The sequence below is a fragment of the Apostichopus japonicus genome, chromosome 2, assembly GCF_037975245.1.
Source record: "Apostichopus japonicus isolate 1M-3 chromosome 2, ASM3797524v1, whole genome shotgun sequence".
Taxonomy (NCBI): Eukaryota; Metazoa; Echinodermata; class Holothuroidea; order Aspidochirotida; family Stichopodidae; genus Apostichopus; species Apostichopus japonicus.
The window spans coordinates 2532635-2554811 of record NC_092562.1 but is presented as its reverse complement, the minus strand read 5'-3'; the positions used below and the strand labels follow the sequence as shown (position 1 = coordinate 2554811).

Below are 22177 nucleotides of genomic sequence, written 5' to 3'. Positions count from 1 at the left end.
ACAAATAATTGATTCAAATGTAATTCATTTTGTGTTCATTGTTTAATTTGACTTTTATTTTTCAGAATTTTTCTTTCAAGCTAATGCAACATCAGTGAGATTAGCTGATGCTACTAAGATAGCAGTGATTTGTGGTTGTGATCCTGAAGTTGATCCTGAAGACTGCCCTCTTCCAGAGATACATATTGAGGTCAGTGTGCTCGTCTGTATCACGGACGGATATTTACTGCTCAATTCGTCTAGGCTGAATTTATGAATATTTCTGACGGCATTTAGGATGAGAGTGTCAAAGTGCACTCATATGGATTTCAATGATGCACCGTAATGGTTGTCTTGTAATGGTTTGCAATGTTTCTCATAAACTACAGTCCTATATAGGTAACATGACACGTGCCCTAATGACATGACGTTAATTCTGCACGACGAAACTGATGCAAACCGTGTTACAGTCGAAACTAGAACAAAATAGATTTGGGATACTGCAGTAGCTTGATTTCTCCTTATATTTCTTTTAAGGCATAGTACATCATAGCTATAGTACGGTTGCTAGTCAACAGACCTACATACTTTTAACACGTAAATAAGCCTCATAGTTTTCGCCTAAGGCCAGTAACCCTAAATACATGGTTGTGGCGGGAAAAGTTATTGCACAACCGTCTTAAAAGTGACTTACACGTCACATGACATGTTATTATTTCTGTGTAATATCATTGCAAGACGAGGCAGTAACCTCAGGAATTTAAAGACGTGTTATAAGGATTAAGTTTGATACCCCATATCCGCTGAAAACTTATCCTGGTTTATGATATAATTTCGTCACTTCCGGTCTTACGAATTTAATTAATCACCAGTGGGCGGATCCAGAACTTTAAAAAGCAGGGTTAGTTGTGGCTCTGAGATCGTTAAAGTCGGCTCCAAGGTACAGAGGGTAAGGAGGTCCACCCCCCCCCTCCGTCATAGAAAGAAATCGACGTGACACTGAGGCATATATTATGCTATAAATTAGGTCTCAAATTCGGTCTACACACAACGTTGTGCTTATAGCTACTTTAAGTGTTAGGATTGTTGAGGGCCGGGTGGGGGGGGGGGGGGGTTACCGCCCTACATCCTCCTTGACTCGCGCCTCGTAATACTTGGTTATCTAAACATTTTGAGGAGATTTATGATTTAAATTATAATTCATCACAAGGCCAATATTCTAAAGTGAACTTCATTTCATACCAACTCATATCTTCCTCTCCTCTTTCAGGTTGCCAATCCTTCACCGATGCCTATTCAAACCAATCGGGGTATTGATTATCCTGGTCAATCAATACGATGGGTTCTTACACCTTTTGGCATTGATGGCAACTGGGATTTCATCTGCTCTATTAACTATCGGGGGCATACATATTCTTACAATGTTACCGTGCATGCTGTGGGTGGGTACACAAGCAAATTAATCAATAAATTGGTTATTAACTATGATTACACATATTATTATTATTATTATAATTTAATAATAGTCGCAGTCGCATAGACTCTAATGCCTAAGGTACAATAGAATACCTTACGCATATACTAAAATGCTGGGATATTTTCTTCTTCATTATATGCAATGTTGGCTATACTTTCCATAAGTAATGACATACATGAAACTACGATTCGGTGTGATTTTAATCTGAGGTGCATCATTTAAAATATCGTAATAGTAATGTACGTTAGTAATAGGTGTAGGCCTAAGTAAGAATAAACGAACAAATGGTATACTTAAAAAGTCTGCTGTATAGACCCCAAACTAATTGCACGCTATCATGGAAGTTTCTTGAGATTACGTAATCGACCTGGCTTGGTCGTAAAACGACCTCTTTTTACAAATTAGTCTGCAACGCCTGCCACATATTTTTTCTTGTATGAGGGTCTTTGTGTGAACGCTGTATGCTACACTGTTGACATAAACAAATTTCCACAGCGTGTTTACACAAAGAGCCTAATGGTGTTAAGAAGCTTTGCAGGCTTATTGTGGAGCCCGAGGGCGAGTTACGACCGTGGCAGGTCGATTACGTAATCACAAAACTTTCCTAGCTATATAGCGTGCTATAATTGGAGCTAATAAAGCAGATATTTAACAAATCCTTGTGTTGGTAAATTGGATACCATTGAGTTATTGAATCTATTATTTGCGAACGCTGCACACATTGTAACCTAAAGGCGTAATAAATATGCCGTTGGTTTCTTTGTGGATTTTATAGGAGGCCCATATCCTGAAATTAAAGAGTTTGCAAACACCGAGGCGAACAGAGGGACCATTGCGTCACTAGAATGTATAGTTGCAACAACGGCAGGCGAGACGATAGAGGTGAAGGTGATAGACACTCGAGGGAATTTAATTGAGCCTAGGTATGATGCCCCAGGAACCAAGGAAACATCATTCATCTTTCATGTTGATGCCGAAGATGAAAACGAAGGTGTTTACACTTGCGTGGCAACTAAACAAGCCGGTCAAGTTAAAGCAGAGGCGTTTCTTAATATCCTACGTAAGTAACGTTACAAAACGTGGAACCAGCTGGGGAAAGGTATTTGGGCTTAGCGAATGGGGTCCATGAAGAGAAATTACTAACCTGGGCGGTGAGGTGGGGGGGGAGGGGGGGGGGGAGTGGTAGAGCCTAGGAAACATATATGATCACTTTTAAGCCTATGGTCTTAAGGTCGCCCTTTATCGTGAAATTTAACCTAAATTTTTGCTACAGCAATTATGTGTCAAATATTTTTTTCTCGATATGTAAAATAAAAACTTTTAAGAAAAAAAAAAAAAAAAAACCGAAATTGGCTTTGGTAGTTAAGACGTTCATTTTGATGTTTTTGCGTTTGATGTTTGGTAAAGCAACTACTGTATTCAAGAGGTCTTCCATCTCAAATGGATATTTAAAACTAGCTATATTCTCTTATATTGTCCACCACCCACCACTCACCACCCACCACCGACCACCCACCACCCACCACCAGGGTTGGAAATTGCTAGAATATTTTAGTTTTCTTTTTTTGGCATTGCGACACTTTTTTATTCGGTAGTTTTCTTCCCATGCTATATGTATCCCCATGATGAGAATTATCCATCCTAATACCAGCCTAGTTCTTCAGAACCAAATAAAACCGAGCTATCAGGTTACATGGACCCCGGGGCTTGATGTGCTGGGGAGGGGGGGGGTTGGAGAGGGGCTGACTGGTATGAGTAATGTCTTGTAGTGCCCTTCTTCAACTAACATCTCTCTGAAACCAATTGTTGGTCATTAACTGTTAAGGAAAGCAGATCTTTACAAACTCGTCATTTTTGTAAAGCCTTCGTTTCCCCCTTTTCTTTCACACAGATCAACCTATCGCACGACAACCTCCTACCATTACCAACAACTCAAACGGTGTAGTTACCTTTAACCTGAATCAGAGACCTTTCGCGGGTGACGGTCCATTGATTGGGATGCACGTCCAACACAAACAGTCCACAATACAACACTGGGACACACACAGCAAATCCCCCAGCACCTCCACTTACACGCTGGATAATCTCATCGGTCAGACAAGATATAATATCCGGGTTGTATTAGTTCGCCCTGGTTCTGAGGGACAGGGTCCTGATGGACCGATTCTGACCTTCGTTACTGCCTGTTCAGGTAAGTTCTATAACCAAACATAGTTAATACCTGCTGCAGGCCCATGTTGCGTGTGGTTCTTATGAGGTTCATATCTTGAAGTATTTACATACTGCAACTCGTAAATAGAAATGCCCTGGCTGTTAAAAAAAAAAAAAAAACACAATGGGGATTTATTTATTTTTGCACTTAGAAGAGATCTAATCGTGTTTTGGTCAAAAATTGTGCTGAAACGCTTTATGAGACTGCCAAGTTATTGTTAATTATGATTAAATTAAATTGATGGTATACACATGTTCTTATATAAGCCTCGATAATGTATAAGTAACACGCCATAATGCATACGATACATGATCTAGTAAAATACGACCAGTCCCCGCACTCAGATGGCCTACTATATGAGTAACTTTCATTTGAATAATTTCAATGTACTACTTACCCAAATATGTGTCTACTAATTAAGTTTAAACTTGTTTCGAGGTAGTGTGGGGATCGGGGGAGGGGGGGGGGGGTGGGGTTGGAGGTGGGTCAGGTACAGAGTGAGGTTGACTGTCCTACACTATGCGTGCTATACGACTGATGACCATAATATCATGTTCAGCTGTAGCGTGATGTAAAGGCTTGCAATGGATGATAGCAGGAACACCGTCATAGCTATGGAGGGTAATGATGTCATAGTTCAAACGAGATGAACACCAACAATTTAGATATATTTTGAAAAATTATTATTGTCTGGTAAACATAGTACTGCTGTTATTTGAACATGAAAAATGAACTAAATCTCAGCAAAGAAAAGAAAAAATGAAAGAAGGAAAAAGACATTTGCATTAATAATATAAATATGATGATTGAGGTCGGCTTGCACGGGAAGAGAGAAAAGAAAAAATGGGGATGGGTGTCTTAGAGTTATTATTAGTATGTTATTTGAAGCTTCTTCCACTATTTCTTGATACTGATTCCATTTATCATTCGATAACATTGAAGTTATCCCTTGTATTTAACCGTTGTTATGTATTTCGATGTACTTTGTATTTTTTTGTTTGCAGCGCCGACAAGAGCAGTTGAGCTACAAGAGTTATCCACTACAGACTTAGACTCAACATCGTTACGGGTGCTTTGGCAGGTAAATCAATTCTTACAACTAAAAAAAGTGCTTGGTTTTGTGAATTTCTGTCCGTCCGTCCATCCATCCGTCACTTTTTTTTAATAGAATGCATTTAAACAAAAAATTGCTTTAAAATAGCAGTATACCCGTTGCAGCCTAAACTTACACATTAAAGCATATCTGATTTGAAGTTTTGAGTAAAAAATATCTTATATATATATATATATATATATATATTTTTCCCTCTCATATTTTATTCCACTCAGAATCCCGTTGGTGAAAGCTTCGATAGCTTTAACATATACTACCGTACTAGAGGACAAACCGTATTTGACGTCGTCTCAGTCAGTGACGACAGTATCAGGTCATACATCCTGAGGAACCTCCAGAAATTCGAAACATATTATGTACAAATAAAGTTAACCAATTGTGGTGGTGAGGGGCCAGCCAGTAACACGTTACACAAGCAAACAAAAGAAGGAGGTACGTGTTTGTTTTCCTTCGTATGTCTCCAATGGTAGTAGATGTACATCTACGCATGAAATCAAGCTGGAAAGGTGAGGGAGGGGGTTGACGGCACGATGGGTGAAGAGGGGGTACCCTATTTTCATGTAGACACGAAGGCACTAATTTATTGCGTTTCCTACCCCCTTTTATAGTGGTTTTGAACCCTTAATGAATGTTTTACCGAAAAGAACTTGTCCATTTCATTTGGTTCCATTAGATGTGTTACTAATATTTGTTTGCACATAGGGTCAAAACCATTAGTAAGATATTGCTAGGGCCACGTTTATGCCCACCTGTGCCTAGACCCATCCCCTAGAAGCCTTTTAGTGAGACTCATATCAGTTAAAATCCCCTCTCCTGCCCCTTCCTTGAGAAGCAAATCGACACCCATACCACTACGTTTGTTTGAAACTATTGTAAGCCAGTTGTAGCTTGATATCTACACTGTAACGAGAAGCTACTAGTATATTCCACATCCTGAGTGAAGCCTGGTATATCCGAAGTTAACTAGTTTCGTTTATTTTGTACATAATCTGAAAAGAATGCCATGACCGTCGCTCCTTCTTTGGCGACATAACTGTAGTTTTAGCCACATATATTTATTTGTTCCTTTTTTCCCCTCCATATATAGCACCAGGCCCCGTGAGCAGTCTCGTTGTTGTACCAGTATCATATGACTCAGTGTCAATTTCATGGACACAACCCGAGAATACGAATGGTCAAATCAAGTATTATAACATCTCCGCAGTGAAGACACACTCGGGCACCCGTTCATCAGAAGTCATCGTCGAAAGAACGACGGATATTCATCTGTTGATGACTAGCCTCCAACCAGCGACTGATTACGACATATCGGTCAGCGCGGTAACCATACTAACGGGTGCCGTGGTAACGCGATCGGTAACGACCCAAGAGTGGGGTAAATAGTTCTTCTTCTTCTTCTTCTTCTTCTTCTTCTTCTTCTTCTTCTTCTTCTTCTTCTCTTTATTTTGTAATGCGCCGCCTTCAATATTGATTTTGTTCATGTTGGATATACATATCGAAGAATATTCAAAACTGAAATTTGTATACCATTCATATACGAAATGTCAGAGACAAACTGTATTTTAGGACAAAACTATCTTTTTATCACATGTCAATTAATTTTCATAGGTTTGTACCAGACCTCCTTCGTTGAATTTATACCTTACCAGACACTGACACTTTCATATGTTTGAAAGTTTCACAAAATTCCACGGTAACCAAAATGCGACGGAACCATTTAACTTCAAAAGTTTGCGAAATGTTCGTGGTATATGGAACCTAAATGTCAGTTCTTGTGCATCTCATTACTGTGGTGTAATTAGGTAGTAATATAATGCAAATGACAGTTATTAGGAGTTTGGTGGTATTGGGAAAGACGGATCCGTGGGGTGGGGGGGGGGTGGGGGAATTAAGGATGGAGACAGGGAGGGACATTTATTGCAGATGTTTTAAGAGGTACTGCCTAGAACATAGCTTTGTTTTAATATTGTCTTCACTTTATATTTTGGTGTTGAATTAGTCTTCAACATATCTTTGTCTTACTTCTCTAGTACCTTCAGCAGCTCCAGAAAACATAAGAGTTAAGGCAAGGGAAAGAACTATCCAGTTTATGTTTGATATGATAATCAAGTCCAAAAGAAACGGGATCATTCGTATGTATGAAGCAAAACTTCAGAATCCTACTGCATGGAACAGTGCCGTGCCACCAATCCTGAGAAACGTTACCAGTGAGAGTGTGCTGTTCGACAATCTGATGCCCGGTACTCAATACATTTTCAACGTACGTGGATGGACTGCTGTTGGACCGGGAATCTGGAGTGAAGACGTTATTGTTAGCACATGGAGAGGTAAGCACTAACATAGCTACACTTTGATACAAAGTTAAGACGGCCGCGCCTACCCGGACTGAATGTGGCCGCATTCGACTCGAAACTTTAACAGAATCGTAGCTAGTCGGGTAATGTGTACCGCTGATCACGTCGAAGCTAGTTTTAGTTCACGTTGGCTTCAGTCGGAGAAACTCAACACGTGGGCCGTGTTCCTTTCTGACAGTTGCTATAGTGTGCGGCGATTCACGACTACAACTGGTCAGTTGAAAACCCCAAAACATGAACAAAACAACCAATCAAGGGAAAGTAGTTTTGCATGTGACCTAAAACGCGCACCGGTTGTGCGCAGAAAACAATCTGTCGTAGTAGTTCCATGTGCGAGGATCGGTTTTAGGAATATTGGTCTTGACACTACTATGTTGGTCACGAAGTTCGAATTGAACCGGACCATGGTCAGTCGGGTCAAGTGCGTCCGGTTAAACTGTTACATAGCAGTGACGTGCACAAGATGTCATCTGTAGGGAGAAGGGGGGGGGGGAGGAGTGGGAGAGACAGCAATCGCAGATTTTGAGCAAAGATTGGTTCATAAAATCCAATCTGTCCGAATATCACCTTTCCTTAGCGATAAGCAGAAAAAACCACATAAAGCTTATCAATTGTTCAGTTCATCTTTTAAAATGTGGAAATATTTTGTAATGAAGCCGTACTGATGACTTGCTATTCACTTCTACATAATTTGCAGTCGTATAGTCTGTATTCTGTAATCATTGTGTTGTTAATGTATTGTCATTGTCGCGATAGCCTTGTCATGTTCAGTTACTATTAAAACTCGTCCGTATTTTCCTTTTGCTACAGGGCCGAACGATGGTTTTTCAACTGGTTCCCCCAGTAACAGCCGCAAAGATATCAAGACACCGTTAGTTGGTGAGTCAAACGGTAGGTTAATTGTTGCAACAGACACGCATGCAATAGGATAACCTACTACTACTAGGTCAAAGTAACTATACGCCATTTTGAAACATTATTTCTATATACTAACAAAACTGGCAAATGTGTCCCGGTTTTGTGAATGAATTAAGCATAAATGAACAGCAGAAATATGGATATAACACATCATAAACTAACTGGGCGTTGCTGCGGACACTTGTCCTCGATCTAGCCCCTGGGCAGTGGCCTCCATGTGGATGCATGGGTGTGGAAAAGGCTATAGAGGATCATCTCATATTTAACCCTATACTTCCTCTAATAGTCAGGTGGCTTAGCAACAATTTTTAGGATTAACGTTACCGGCCGGACAAAAGTACCAAATTTGGCATGGAGTTTCTTTTCGACCTATCTATTGATTTTATCCGTGGAACCCACTTGATCGGCTCCGATTTTTCAAGATGGCGGCCAAAATCCAAGATGGCCGCCAGAAAAAAGGAAATGTCATATATCTGGCTGTAAAAATCGGAGATGAACAAATGAGGGGTCAATTCAGGTGTTTCCGGGGTTCACTGAAACAGATGATGGTCATGGCATGTTGCTTGGGCAACCCATTTCCAAGATGGCGGCCAAAATCCAAGATGGCTGCCAGAAAAAAAGGAAATGTCATATATCTGGCTGTAAAAATCAGAAATGAACAAATGAGGGGTCAATTCAGGTGTTTCCGGGGTCACTAAAACAGATGATGGTCATAACACGTTGCTTGGGTCACCCATTTCCAAGATGGCGGCCAGAATCTAAGATGGCCGCCTGGAAAAAAAGGAAATTTCATATATATTCATTCCCCAGACCCCCTGTGCCCTTTACTGATCGGGACCATCAAACCTTCCGTCCTCAAACGTGTAAATGAAACCGGGCTAGCACCCTGACTATGTGTTATGGCTGGTATTCTAATTGTGTCACTTTGGCTCAGGAAGCCACTTAGGACTTATTTAGGAACTTTGAGGTGTGATCGACCGTGGATAGACACATCGCAAAGCCCGTTATTATATGGGAGTTACGAGTGTCATGTAAGACTGATTACATTGAGTCAACTATATAATAGGGTAACTTGAGGGAAAACGGACCAGATGTGAATACCGACTCATTGGGAGATTTAGTACGATTGTGCACCCTTCATAAACACAACGTCAATTCTGCGAACAACACACGCTAAGTCAGGTCACTAGTCATCTGAGGTATTTAGGTCGTTCTTTTCGAACCTGTACTCCAGGGCTACTGTTAGCGAGGATCTCCAGGAAGACTTGTTGTCTGGTATAGACAAGGCCCCCCCCCCCCCGAGTAAAAACGATAGCTTGGGTTCGAATCTCTCCGTTGGTGAGCTCAGGACAGCGGTAGCGGCGATGAAGAAGGGAAAGTCCCCCGGTCCCGATGGCCTCCCTGCTGAGTTCTATAGGGCCTTCTGGGAGGTTCTCGGTGGGGACTTGAGAGACGTGTTCGCTACCTCTTTCCAGTTGAATTACATAAGCCAAACACAGCGGGTTGGAAATATTGTTCTCCTCCCAAAGTCGGGAGACCCTTTGGACCCGAATAGGCATCCAATAACGCTGTCAACTGTGGACTACAAAATCCTGGCCAAAGCATTAGGAAATCGCTTAGCGGATGTGATGCCGGATATTGTAGGTCCTCTCCAGACTTGTGCTGTGCGAGGCAAGTGTATTCAACATAACCTCTGGTTGATGAGAGACTGGCACTGGTCTGCTTGGACCAGGAGAAGGCCTTTGACATGGTAGATCACGACTTTCTGTTCAGAACCTTAGAGTCCTTCGGATTGAACTCAGTGTTTATTCGTTGGGTCTCGTTACTATATAAGGACGTCTCGAGCATGGTCAATGTTAACGGATTAACTTCTGGTCCCTTCCCGGTTCGAAGGGGAGTCCGTCAGGGTTGTCCCCTCTCCCCGTTGTTGTATGTTCTCTTCAGCGAAACGCTCAGTACCTCGCTGGACAGATGCTTGGGTTTTCAACCCTTCAATGTACCGGGTGGGGCTAGAGTTACAAGCGTGCAATATGCCGATGACGTCACTTGTATTGTGTAGGACCTCGCCTCCTTCAAGTCTTTATCGAAGGTTTTGGCCACCTTCCAAGAGGCTACTGGTGCCAGACTTAACAAGTCCAAGACCAAAAGGCTGCGTTAAGGAGGTTGGCGCGTCCAATCCCTCCCATTCGATGCTACTTGGTCAGATGTCATGATCAGGGTAAATGGCATCTGGCTAGGTTATGGTGCCCCGGAGGCCACCACTTGGGCCGAGAAGGCTGATCAGGTGGAGGCAAGGCTCGACACATTCAGTCGGAGGTGGCTCTCCCTCCCTGGGAAGGTTACAGTTGTTAATCGTTTTATTGTTCCTCTCCTTTGGTATCCTGGTACAGTACGGTGATCGCTGCACCGGATCATGCCTTGGTGAGATTGGAGAGGATCATTTTTCATTTCATTTGGGGAAAGCGCAAACCAAACCTTGTCAAAAGGTCCGTTCTGTAAAAGATACCCTTGAGCGGTGGGCCTGGTTTGGTCCACCTTCCATCTAAACTGCGCTTTCTCCTTTGAAAGGTGTTTTCGTTGCGTTGAGAATCCTTTGTTTCCCTTTGCCTTTTTTGTTAGGTTCTGGGTGGGTTTCTTTTTCGCCACCACTGGCCCGGATCCTTTTCCAATATCCTGCCAAAGGCGACACGCCCTTCGGGGGTGTATACTCAGATTGGTAACTCACTTCGTAGAATCAAAGAGGAGGGTGGGCCAGATGCCTTGCACATCTCTTTGTCGATGCACATGTTCATCCAAATAGAATACATCGACTGTGAACTGTCTGGTAAAGAAACATCGTATTGAAACATTGTAGACAGAATTCCCGAATACTTCCAGTATGTACTTAAAGGTCAGTGGAAGTGTAAACTTACATACTTGAAGGTCACTTTAAGTGCAGCGTATTAATTTGAAACTTACGTAGATGAAAAGAGTGTATTTCATAACCCCAAATATCGAATTTTGAGTTTCAAACTCATTTCGTTTTTGTGTTACCTAAATTAAATATCCGGGACCGTTGACGTCAAGAGGGGACGAAATGAATGTCGCTATTGAGTTTACACAGTAATTGCTGATTTTTCTTCCTCCATAGGTGAAAAGTTCAAGTTAATGTTTTCTTCAAAGTCAATGAATGCTTGCATCTATATATTCTTCAAAATTCTGTAACTTTTCATTCAAATCAGATTCGCCGTTCTTAAGTGGCAGAGTTTTGAAAATGTAATTTTGCATTATCCTTTTCTTCCCCCCTCGACGTCACAAAAACATTACGTAATAGTAAATCTGTCTAATTTTCACACTGCATCGACTAACAGTCAGTCTGGTGGTTGGATTTTCAATACTAATCAGAAGGAATCAGAATCTTCAAAGTCAAGTCTACACTTCCACTGACCTTTAACAGTGACAACAAGTGCATTTTCTGTTATATTGGCCGCCATCTTGGAAATGGTTGACCCAAGCAACGTGTCATTACCATCATCTGTTTCAGTGACCCCGGAAACACCTGAATTGACCCCTCATTTGTTCATTTCTGATTTTTACAGCCAGATATATGACATTTCCTTTTTTTCTGGCAGCCATCTTGAATTTTGGCCGCCATCTTGGAAATAGGTTGCCCAAGCAACATGCCATGACCATCATCTGTCTCAGTGAACCTAGGAAACACCTGAAATGACCCCTCATTTGTTCATTTCTGATTTTTACAGCCAGATATATGACATTTCCTTTTTTCTGGCGGCCATCTTGGATTTTGGCCGCCATCTTGAAAAATCGGAGCCGATTAAGTGGGTTCCACGGATAAAATCGATAGCTAGGTAGAAAAGAAACTCCATGCCAAATTTGGTACTTTTGTCCGGCCGGTAACGTTAAAGTTGCTAAGCCACCTGACTATGACAAGTACCTCCTCGTGCTCGAGAACGCAACCGAATATTGTCAAAATATCCTTAATGGCAAATGGTTTCCAAAGATATTCACTTTAAATTCAAAGGAAGGGAGAGAGAGAGTATGGGAGGGGAAGGGGGGGGGGTGGAGGAATGTTGAGGGAGGGATGTTGGGGAGGGATGTTGGGGTGGTGTTAGGCTAGGTGTTGTGTGAAGGTTCGAGAAATCGATCTCAACAGCTCAATCTACCTACAGGAGGAAAGTGAAGTGCTTGGGAACTAATAACTGGTCTCAATATATGTGGATGAACTGTTGTCTGAAGTTGTCATTAAAAGCACTTCTCAGAATAGCTACAATATAGTCAAATTGTGATTTAAAACCGTCCAAAACTGTTGTATTTGTTTTATGCTACAGGTAAAAATGATGTGCCCCCCGGTGTGTCACTGACAATCGTTTTCATCCTGGGTGCAGCCTGTCTTGTGACCTTAATGGTTGCCGCTGCTTGCTTATTCGCCGCGTTCGTCAAGAGAAGATCGCACTCGATGGACCTCAGAAGCACTGAAGAAATAGTAACCGTCAGAATGACAGAGGTATGTCACAAAATGCAAACATTCATTATAAAGTATATAAGTTCTATGATTAGATTCGTGCATGTTTATATATATATATATATATATATATATATATATATATATATATATATATATATATATATATATATATATATATATATATATATAAATATTAAAATTTCAGTCGGCTGCTTTTCATGGTAAAGTTTAACTTTGTTATCATTTTATTGTCTTTCCAGCTGATGAGGCAACGGTCCATATCTAATGAGTACGACGATGGCTCCCATAGCATTCTCAGTGGTCACTTATCGCCCCCGATGAGTCCTTTGCCTTCTGAAGAACTGCAATACTGGAAAATACCGTGGGAGGCCATGTTTCTGGAAAACGTCATCATTGCGGAAGGAAATTTTGGTCAAGTGATAAAAGCTACTATAAAACGTAACGGTGAACCGATAAATGCAGCTGTTAAAATCTTAAAAGGTTAGAAAGAAACTATCGCGTTTCTTCTTCTTCTTACGTTTATCTCGGTTATAAATATGAACGAACGGATTACGTAGAGAAGGTACCTTGTAGACTGGATCTTGAGTGTACTACGCTGCCGACTTACCTGTCTCTTCACAATTACTGCACTAATATCGTATCCCTTTTCATCACACACCCTCTGTTTGGACAGAACATCATGTACTTTTTGAATACAGTGTCATGCATATTATGGTTTACAGCTGGGCCGCTCCTTACTTACCTGACATTTCACCAATACTGCACTACTATTATCTACCGTAACACAACGTATATTCTGTTTGAATGGAAATATTGTATAGAAATAATAACACCCCATTTTTCTCTATTTTGTTTTTTTGCACCAGGAGGATGCAGCGACGCAGATCGCAAAGATTTCATCGGTGAACTACAGATAATGTGTAAAGTTGGCCACCACCCCAACATTGTGAACTTAATAGGTGCCTGTGAATTCAGAGGTACGAACAGTTAATAATTAAGAAAAGCTTTGAAGTAGTTGGTTTTCGGTGTCGTTATAAAAAGGTGTTCCACATGTATCTTGAGTGTGCTGGATCATTAATGATCATGTTGCCGAAATCTAATAACAGTAAAAGCAGCTATCATCTTATATCAATTTCTAACACTTTTCTTAAACAGTAAACTTCAACCAACCGTTAGTTTAAGAGGCATTGGATTAGGCAATGTTCGTTTACTAATGAAATGCGTCACAGCTTCTGAGAGATAATACAATTATATTCTATATTTTTTGCTCTCCTGAAATAAGGTGAACTTTTCGTTGCACTTGAGTTTGCTGTACATGGTAACTTATTGACTTTACTAAGAAAGAGTCGATGTTTGGAGGCGGAACCAGATTACACCAATAAATCTCTATCTAAGGCTGACACAGAAACCCTCAGCATCAAACAACTGCTTCAGTTCGCGTGTGACGTTTCTCTCGGGATGAGACATTTAGCAGACAAAGGTGTAAGTATAGCGCAACAGGGTACGAGTACCGTTCTAACCATCGACACCCTTCATGGTTATCAAGATTATCTGTAACCAGACTTGTATGAGTATGTGTATACAACAGTATGAGTACGAGACCAGCATTGTGAGTACAACAGTATGAATATGGGAACAACAGTCTGAGCACGAGTATCGCAGTATGAGTACGAGTACAACAGTATGAGCACGAGTACATGGTATGAATGGGAGAACTACAGTATGGAATAGGAGAACATTAGTATTAGCACGAGTACAGCAGTATGAGTTCGAATACAACAATATGAGTACGGGTACAACAGTATGAGTATGAGCACAACAGTATGAATAGGAGAACATCGGTATGAGCACGAGTACAACAGTATGAATAGGAGAACATCAGTATGAGCACGAGTACATCACTATGAATAGGAGAACATCAGTATGAGTACGAGTACAACAATATTAGTAGAACAACAGTATGAGCACGAGTACAACAGTTACGAGAACAGCATTGCGAGTAACAGTGAGAGAACGAGTACGGTACAAGTAGAATTCCTTTCGTAATGAGTACAAGCACAAGACTCTTAGCACGACTATGAGTACTTAATCTTACACTAGTATCTATATTAGATTTCCAATATGCATAGGTGACGAGTGCGAGTAAAATCCATAAGGGCAAGTATGGTTCCGACAGTTTTGTTAGAATAATGCAAATTTACTCCCAGAAATTGAACAAGTTCTAATATAATTTTTTGTTTTCTGTTTTCTTTTGTATCATTAATCTCTCAGATTGTACATCGAGATCTGGCTGCCAGAAATATCTTAGTTTGTGAAAATATGGTTTGTAAAGTGGCTGATTTTGGTCTCTCCAGGAGTGATGAAGTTTACGTTAAAATGACTGCGGTAAGTTCAAATATCTTGGATTTCTTAAGTGAAATATACTTTGTAAATAAACGATTGCGTTTCATTTCAAAAGGAATGCAAGCAACGACACGTAAAATACTAACTACTACTATATAGTTTATGATCGAATAAAGTCAGTTGAGTTGACGAGATATTAAAGCGATATATTCATTGTGACACTGAATGTTAATGAGAATAATTATTCATATAGATACGCTGCGCTTGTACAAAAACACTCAATCTCAATAGCGTGTCGCTATAACGAGATATGTATCCTATTTTGATGGGATAAATCGTTGTTGCTTAATCCAGGAAGTGGATAACATTAGTTGATCTGTTGGTGTTACAATGACAGATCTACTTCCACAGTGTGTCTTTCCTATAAACAATATTATTGTTGCTTTACCCTTTCAATTTTTATATATATATAAGGAAATATAGCCCATATGTCAGATATTCTCTGCAGGTAAGCTTTCATCACTGAATACATTGTGGATAAATGATTTAAAATAACCCCCCCCCTCAAAAAACCCCACCACAACAAAACATTCACAGCCACGATAATATCATTCAATCTATTGTTGTTAGATATTTTCACAAAATATCACCACATTTAAAAGAATTTCTTAATCTTCACCATCCGAAAAAACCCTCTTTGTGGATGTGATTGACTTTTAATGGTGCTGGATAAATCCTGCAAAGGTTTGTTTTGTAGTCCAATATCAGCGGTCGGAAAATTCCTTAAATGATAACACTGTCATCATAACGATCCGTTGAGAAAATGTTAAAACGAAGGCTATAACCGTCGTTATGTTGTGTTAAGTGTATACAGTAATCAGTTTGTAACGTAAACGTTCTGTCATTCCTGTTCTAAATTACAGGGTCGATTGCCTGTACGATGGATGGCTATTGAATCTCTCAACTACAGTGTTTACACTGCAAAAAGTGATGTGTGAGTATTTATTTATATATATATATATAGATATATATATACATACATATATATCGGAGACTAATAAATTGCGTTGACACAAAACGGGATTATAAGTTTTTGGCAAAGTTAATTGCTCGATAAATTGATTTGCTAAGTTGTTATACAGTTTTAAGGGGAAAAATGAAGACTGTTTATTATTGGCGACCACAAACGAAAATATGGATTTAAAAAAAAAAAAAAACTTGAATGGTACTGTCTCTCTAGGTATCCGTTCCAATTCAATGCATTTACCAATAATTGTCTATTTTTCTTTTTTCTTAGATGGTCTTTTGGAATATTACTTTGGGAAATCGTTACACTAGGTAAGAAAGACAATTTTATTCTATCAGCGTTGTTTTCTTCTCCATCACTTTATTATCGACATTTCGCATTTACAGTAAACAATTAAATGATATCAGGTGGTTTGTAAACTAAAGAAACAGCAAGCTAAAAAATAAATCAAGATAAGCTTTCAAACAATATAGCCGACTTATTGATATGATCAGCAAGTCAACGGTTTCATTTAATTTCCCCTGTGTAGTTGTAAGTAGGATGTTTTTGTTGGTTGTCTATATGTGTAATCAGTGGGGTGACGTGTAATGTCATTTGAAAAGATAAACAAACTAATGGAATTATTATAATATTGGAATTTAAGTGTGACGTCGTAGACCATGTTAACGAACCTAACCATATGCAAACGAATGTAGTTTCAATACTTCCACATAGGCCTAGCTATATATATAAATATATATATATATATATATATATATATATATATATATTCCACAATTTTTGGAGATGGAATTTGGTCTAGTTAATTTTTATGTTTGTCTTTCTATAAAACATCGTAGCTTCAGTTGATATTTTTTTTTTGATTTTGCGCTAAAGAACAGTAACTTGTTTCTCTTGATGTGTCCACTAAAACATTAAACCTCTTTTACAATCTGGTTTTCTGTTAGGTGGAACACCATACCCAGGTATCACTTGTGCCGAATTATATGAGAAGCTTCCTATTGGATACCGAATGGATAAACCTTTAGGCTGTGACGACGACATGTGAGTTGCAGATTCCTTCTGACTCTCATTATATTGGAAATATTTCATAAGAAAATGATATCTCTGATACATTTTAATGATGATATGTTATTGATTAAGTTTGCTAAATGTATGTTACCTTTCATAAAGTTACTTCCCTTGTGGCGATCCCGTGACATCATAGTCATCAAGCGACGTCATGGTCATTAAGTGACGTCAATGTCATCGAGTGACGTCATAGTCAGCAAGTGACGTCATACCAGTGCATCAGCTACAATCATGTGCTTTGGTGATTGTCCGAGTAAAACATAATGATCATAACAAATAAACAAGATATTGTACCTGAAAGAGTCCATCGTTGTATTATTTAGCACTTCATATGTAAAGAAACGTACACTTTGATTTAATTTTTAACTGAAGTTCACCAAATATTTAAATGAATCAATGCGGATAGAAATTAAACTATAGGCTTGAATCGTATGTAGATTCCAGTGATTCAAAACTAGACACGCTCACCGATATAGTACCTTTATAAATATTTCACAATTGAATCGTTCGGGAAAAATATTAACTTAAAAAAGCTTCAAAACACAATATTTTAGTTCATAACATTATCACTTAAAAATGGGTTGTGTCTGCTATGACTGCCATAAAGACAGCTGTGTCGTAGTTGTGGGCTTCAAGGCTTACCGTACTGCACCGAGCTTATAAAAAAGCACAACAAACAAACAGAAGAAGGAAGAAACAAGAAAAACAGAACATGTACCATGCCAGATCTGTCATTAAGCTGCGCGGTTGTTTGTCACTTCACTCAATGTTTACGTTGAATCGCAGTCAATTGGTATGCGCACACATAAATACACGCAAACACACACAATCTGCGTAGACGTATTGTAAGTCAGGTTCGTGTATGAACCTGATGTTAAACAAAGTATTGGTTGATCCTACTATAACTGACATAAACACAGGGTTTCAGGGGCTTACTCTGCGAAAAAAAAACACACGGAGTTTATACAAAGCAACAAGAAAATAAAACAGAACAGGCCCCATGACAGATCTGGTATTGAGCTGGGCAGCTTGTCAGCTAGTAAGAGGGAAAACAGTTCTTAATGAAATATAACCTAATAAGAATATTCAGTATTCATTCATATACACGACAGACAGTTGTGATCAGTGGAATCAAAAGTTCGGAACCAACCAATTAGGACCCCTTGACATTTAGGGGTCCAATTTTCCATGAACTGCATGAGCCGTCCATTGCTAAGCCGTCTGAAAGACAGAGGGTATAGGCTTGTTTTACCCGCTGGTGGCTCCCTTTGTGTGTTAAAGCGAACGGCGCTGGTGGGCACTGTGTCATGGTATGCATATAGTCCTATACTTCAGTAGTGGAAGCTTTGCCAGCTAGTTTAACTAAGTAATTATCTCTTTAATATCATTCCGTTTTTTCTCTCGATATTTAGATACAATATCATGCGTCATTGTTGGCGTGACCGACCACACGACAGGCCCTCATTTGAACAGCTGTACATTGCATTGTCAAGAACTGCAAACTCAGATAAGGTAATTTTCCAATTCATATTACAATCTTGCTTTTTTGGTCCTCCACGGCGTGCCTTGGAGTGACTTGCATGCGATTGAGATTTGTGACGTGTCAAAGAAAGTAACATGCAAGAAAAGTTGTTTTTCGATCTACTGTCTTCGACGAAATTGATTTTTATTGCATGTTACCTATATTTGGTTAGATGTGATCACCGCAGATGTTCCGCATAACCTTTAAAATTTCTATTAAAATTTTCTTGTTGATGTATCCTTGACATTAAAATATTTAACGAAAATATATTACCAATTCTGAAATTTCATATCACCGCTATGTACCAGATGTGTCTTGGGACATTTTAAGGTGCATAACATGCCAACCCCTTTACCAACTTCAGCCACTTGAACATATCTTTAAGTCGAAAAAATACAATATTGATACGAATATAATGCATCAATATTGTTGCGCATGCGTTGACTACACTATTTCTAGGAAATATGTGACCCATTTTATGACGGCTTTATTGAATTTTCTATTTACAGAATTATATCAATCATGATAGGGTGCAAGGGGCCGAAGGCGGAGCAACCCCAACATTTACCACGGCGAAAGAATTTAAGTTTCCAAGTATTAATTCAGATGAGGATATCAAAGGAGCGGTATGGGGACAGCTTGGATGAGAATCGACGACGTCGTCCACAAGGGAGGGAGGGAAAGGAGGGGGGAGGGGTCGAAGTTGGGGGGGGGGGTTCGGGAGGAGCTGAAATGGAAGTGGCGGTAGAGGCGATGTACTGCCTAATAGTGTGACACATTTAATTTCATCGATAAATTAAGGCGATGCAATTCTCCTTCATCGAGATGCGACCAATCGTTCATGGTTAGATAAGAAATGATAAATCAACGCCGTATCACTAGATCTTCTTCAAAGGCAAACCGACACGAAACCTGCCACTAGCTTTCCTCGCTTTCATCACCATTCCTGTCATTCCAACAATACTCACTTGTTATCCCCCGCCCCCCTCCCCTCTTCCCCTCATTCGCCCTTTCTCATTCTCCCCTATCCCCTGCTGAATAATTCACCTATACTACTACACATACCCCTGCACAGTTTATTAACGTAGCCCTTTCATCTCCTAAGCTGTTTCTCCTTTCATCCTTTCATCCATGAGTCTTTGTTTTCTTGTAACTCTCTTCATGGTTCATTGGTTCAAATTTAAGCCTCTGTCTAGCTGTCTTAAGTTTGGTATGTTGTCCTTAATCTGTTTTCGTTTCACGTTGCCTTTGAAGAAGATCCGTCTCGGATCAAAACGTCAGGCCTTCTTAACCTTTACAGTTTACTCTCTCTCTCATTGAAGTCAACATAGTCAGTACAAGCAAGAAAAAGCGACCAAAACACCATCAGCAACCTTCCATTGGTATGAGTACGTGTGCCTTAATGATCGTGCATACTAGATTTCCAAAATGGCCGCTATATAGTAGGCTACGTGTTGAGTACGTAGTCTACACGAGTGAGTTTAGCCTCAATGATCATGCATACTATAGGTTTCCAAAAATGGCCGCTATATGTAGGCTACGGTTGAGTACGTAGTGTACACGAGTGAGTATAGCCTCAATGATCATGCATACTATAGGTTTCCAAAATGGCCGCTGTATAGTAGGCTATACGTGTTGAGTACGTAGTGTACACGAGTGAGTATAACCTCAATGATCATGCATACTAAAGGTTTCCAAAATGGCCGCTATATAGTAGGCTATACGTGTTGAGTTCGCAGTGATAATGCATACTAGATCTGCAAAAAGTCAGCTATATAGTGTAGGCTACGTGTAAGACTATACAACCACGAGAGTCAGTCAACTGACAGGCAGATGTGCATGGACAAGACTACGCAGGCACTGAATACGAATACCATGTCGTGAGTATCATTAAATGAGAAAAGAATTACCGGACACTTATTGTAACCAGGAATGAAAAAAAGTTTAATAAGAGGCATATAAATGACAAACTCCTAACCTCACCAAATACGCTAGACAGTCAAATAAAGGCCAGTAACATTCACATGTCTACTAGCCATGTCATGGTCTCTCTAAAAGTGAAGTTATAACCATTCTGAGATATGTAACTTTGATTGTTTCACACTCTCTACATTTTGAAAGATCAAACCTTACTTTTCATATCATTTCTACAGACATTTTAGGTGCTACTGTAGTAGCCGTGTAGTCTATTTTCATGAAAGTAACCAAAACTTTAACTTTAATGCCAACGTCACATCAGGCAATTTGCAAGGAAAACTAAACCTTCATAAACGATGACTAGTCGCTAGCTTACCCCCTCCCCTTCACATTATCATAATTTGGCCTTTCGCGCTTGCATTAATTTAAGTAACCATCGTTATTATATTTTTAAATTGTTTCCTCTTTTATCCTATTCCTGACTACGGGCCTGCTTTCTACTTGGTGTGGGAGGGGAAGGGGAATGGAAGGGAAGGGAAGGGGAAGGGAAGGGAAGGGGAAGGGAGGGGAAGGGGAGGAGAAGGAGTTTGAGGAGGGGAGGAGGATAAGCACTGCCCTCATCTATACCTTTTCAAAAAACTAGCATTAGTTTCAGTAAATACTTGACACTGGCTTTGGTCAGCCTTTCTTAAATTAGTATTTCAACTTGTAGCAAATATTTTGCAAATTCTCGGAAGGAACTATTTCATTTACCATAGCTCATATCAATATAGTTATCAATCCATTTGAGCATACTTTCTTAATTTCGCGGAATTTGTATGTAAATATCAATGTATATTTATTTCTATTTTTTTATTCCAACAACATTCCAGTATTATCAATATTTTTTTACCAGTGTATATAATTAGGAGTTTCGATTTTTTAAATGTTTGAGATCTTATGTCGCTGTTTCTACTAGTGAATAAATTACCACCGGTGTGAATTGGGAAGCATGTTCAGTTAACTGGGAAAGTGGGAAAGTTGGTTGAATTTACGTCTCTCGGCCTTTGTTATACATACGTGTATTTACTTTTACATGTAAAGTTTGGATGGAGAAGAGTGGGTGCTGGGAGGGTGGGGGTGGGGTTGGGGGGATAGGAAGTCGGGACTTTTCTTCTTTTCATATTGGGGTAATTTCGAAAGATTCTGATCATATAATAATGTCTGTTTTTAAGCTACAGTACATACCAGCAGGTAAAGTCTAAATGTAAGGGGTGAGGTGAGAGGGTAGAGACACAGCGGCGGGGCCGGGGGGGGGGGCGTAGGGTGTAGGTGATGATATGTAAGGAACGAGGGTATTGCCACTTAGATCACTCAGTAGATTACTAAGACATACAAAGCCATTCTCATTAAAAGCAATGTTTACTTCTTGACACGATTCTTTGTCCACATTTCACTGCCAAACGATGTAATTGGTGAACCATTCACTGATCTGAAGGGAAGGTTTAACAAGATTCGAATTACATACAAAACAAAACAATTCAAATGAAGAAGACATCGAAGCTGATATACATAAATGTACCAGACTAAATTTAAATGTTATAGGCCAACATGAGTGAGGCTCAGTACAATTCATTTATGTGAAAACCAGTTACTCTCTTTGACTATATGAATCTCTTTAAATAGTTTGTAAATATTTTGTAAACTTGTCATATTTTTTTTATTTTGTAAATAAATATAAACGTATTTGTAAACGTTTTAGAAAGAATTTCAATGTC

General features: G+C 39.6%; 2 protein-coding genes across 3 annotated transcripts in view; one reads left to right on the top strand and one right to left on the bottom strand.

Moving 5' to 3' along the window:
• Positions 1-9328, bottom strand: part of LOC139974036 (2-Hydroxyacid oxidase 1-like) — a 137462-nt gene extending 128134 nt beyond the window's left edge. The window contains exon 1 of the mRNA XM_071980961.1: positions 9319-9328. The gene's annotated coding sequence lies outside the window, so the exon portion shown is untranslated. The remainder of the gene's footprint in view (positions 1-9318) is intronic.
• The window catches only part of LOC139974010 (tyrosine-protein kinase receptor Tie-1-like), a 41198-nt gene extending 19031 nt beyond the window's left edge, over positions 1-22167 (top strand). Inside the window, exons 7-25 of one of the 2 annotated variants that reach the window (XM_071980930.1) lie at positions 66-190; positions 1250-1421; positions 2232-2516; positions 3348-3647; positions 4673-4749; positions 4998-5214; positions 5870-6157; positions 6813-7109; positions 7947-8015; positions 12383-12558; positions 12780-13020; positions 13407-13517; positions 13823-14022; positions 14812-14925; positions 15807-15877; positions 16181-16221; positions 16858-16954; positions 18394-18493; positions 19013-22167. In XM_071980930.1, the coding sequence (XP_071837031.1) occupies positions 66-190; positions 1250-1421; positions 2232-2516; positions 3348-3647; positions 4673-4749; positions 4998-5214; positions 5870-6157; positions 6813-7109; positions 7947-8015; positions 12383-12558; positions 12780-13020; positions 13407-13517; positions 13823-14022; positions 14812-14925; positions 15807-15877; positions 16181-16221; positions 16858-16954; positions 18394-18493; positions 19013-19150 (3119 nt within the window). In that variant the 3' untranslated portion in view covers positions 19151-22167. Of the gene's footprint in view, positions 1-65; positions 191-1249; positions 1422-2231; positions 2517-3347; positions 3648-4672; positions 4750-4997; positions 5215-5869; positions 6158-6812; positions 7110-7946; positions 8028-12382; positions 12559-12779; positions 13021-13406; positions 13518-13822; positions 14023-14811; positions 14926-15806; positions 15878-16180; positions 16222-16857; positions 16955-18393; positions 18494-19012 lie in introns of both variants that reach the window. The other variant, XM_071980925.1, reaches the window with a different exon arrangement.
• Positions 22168-22177: the final 10 nt, after the last annotated feature.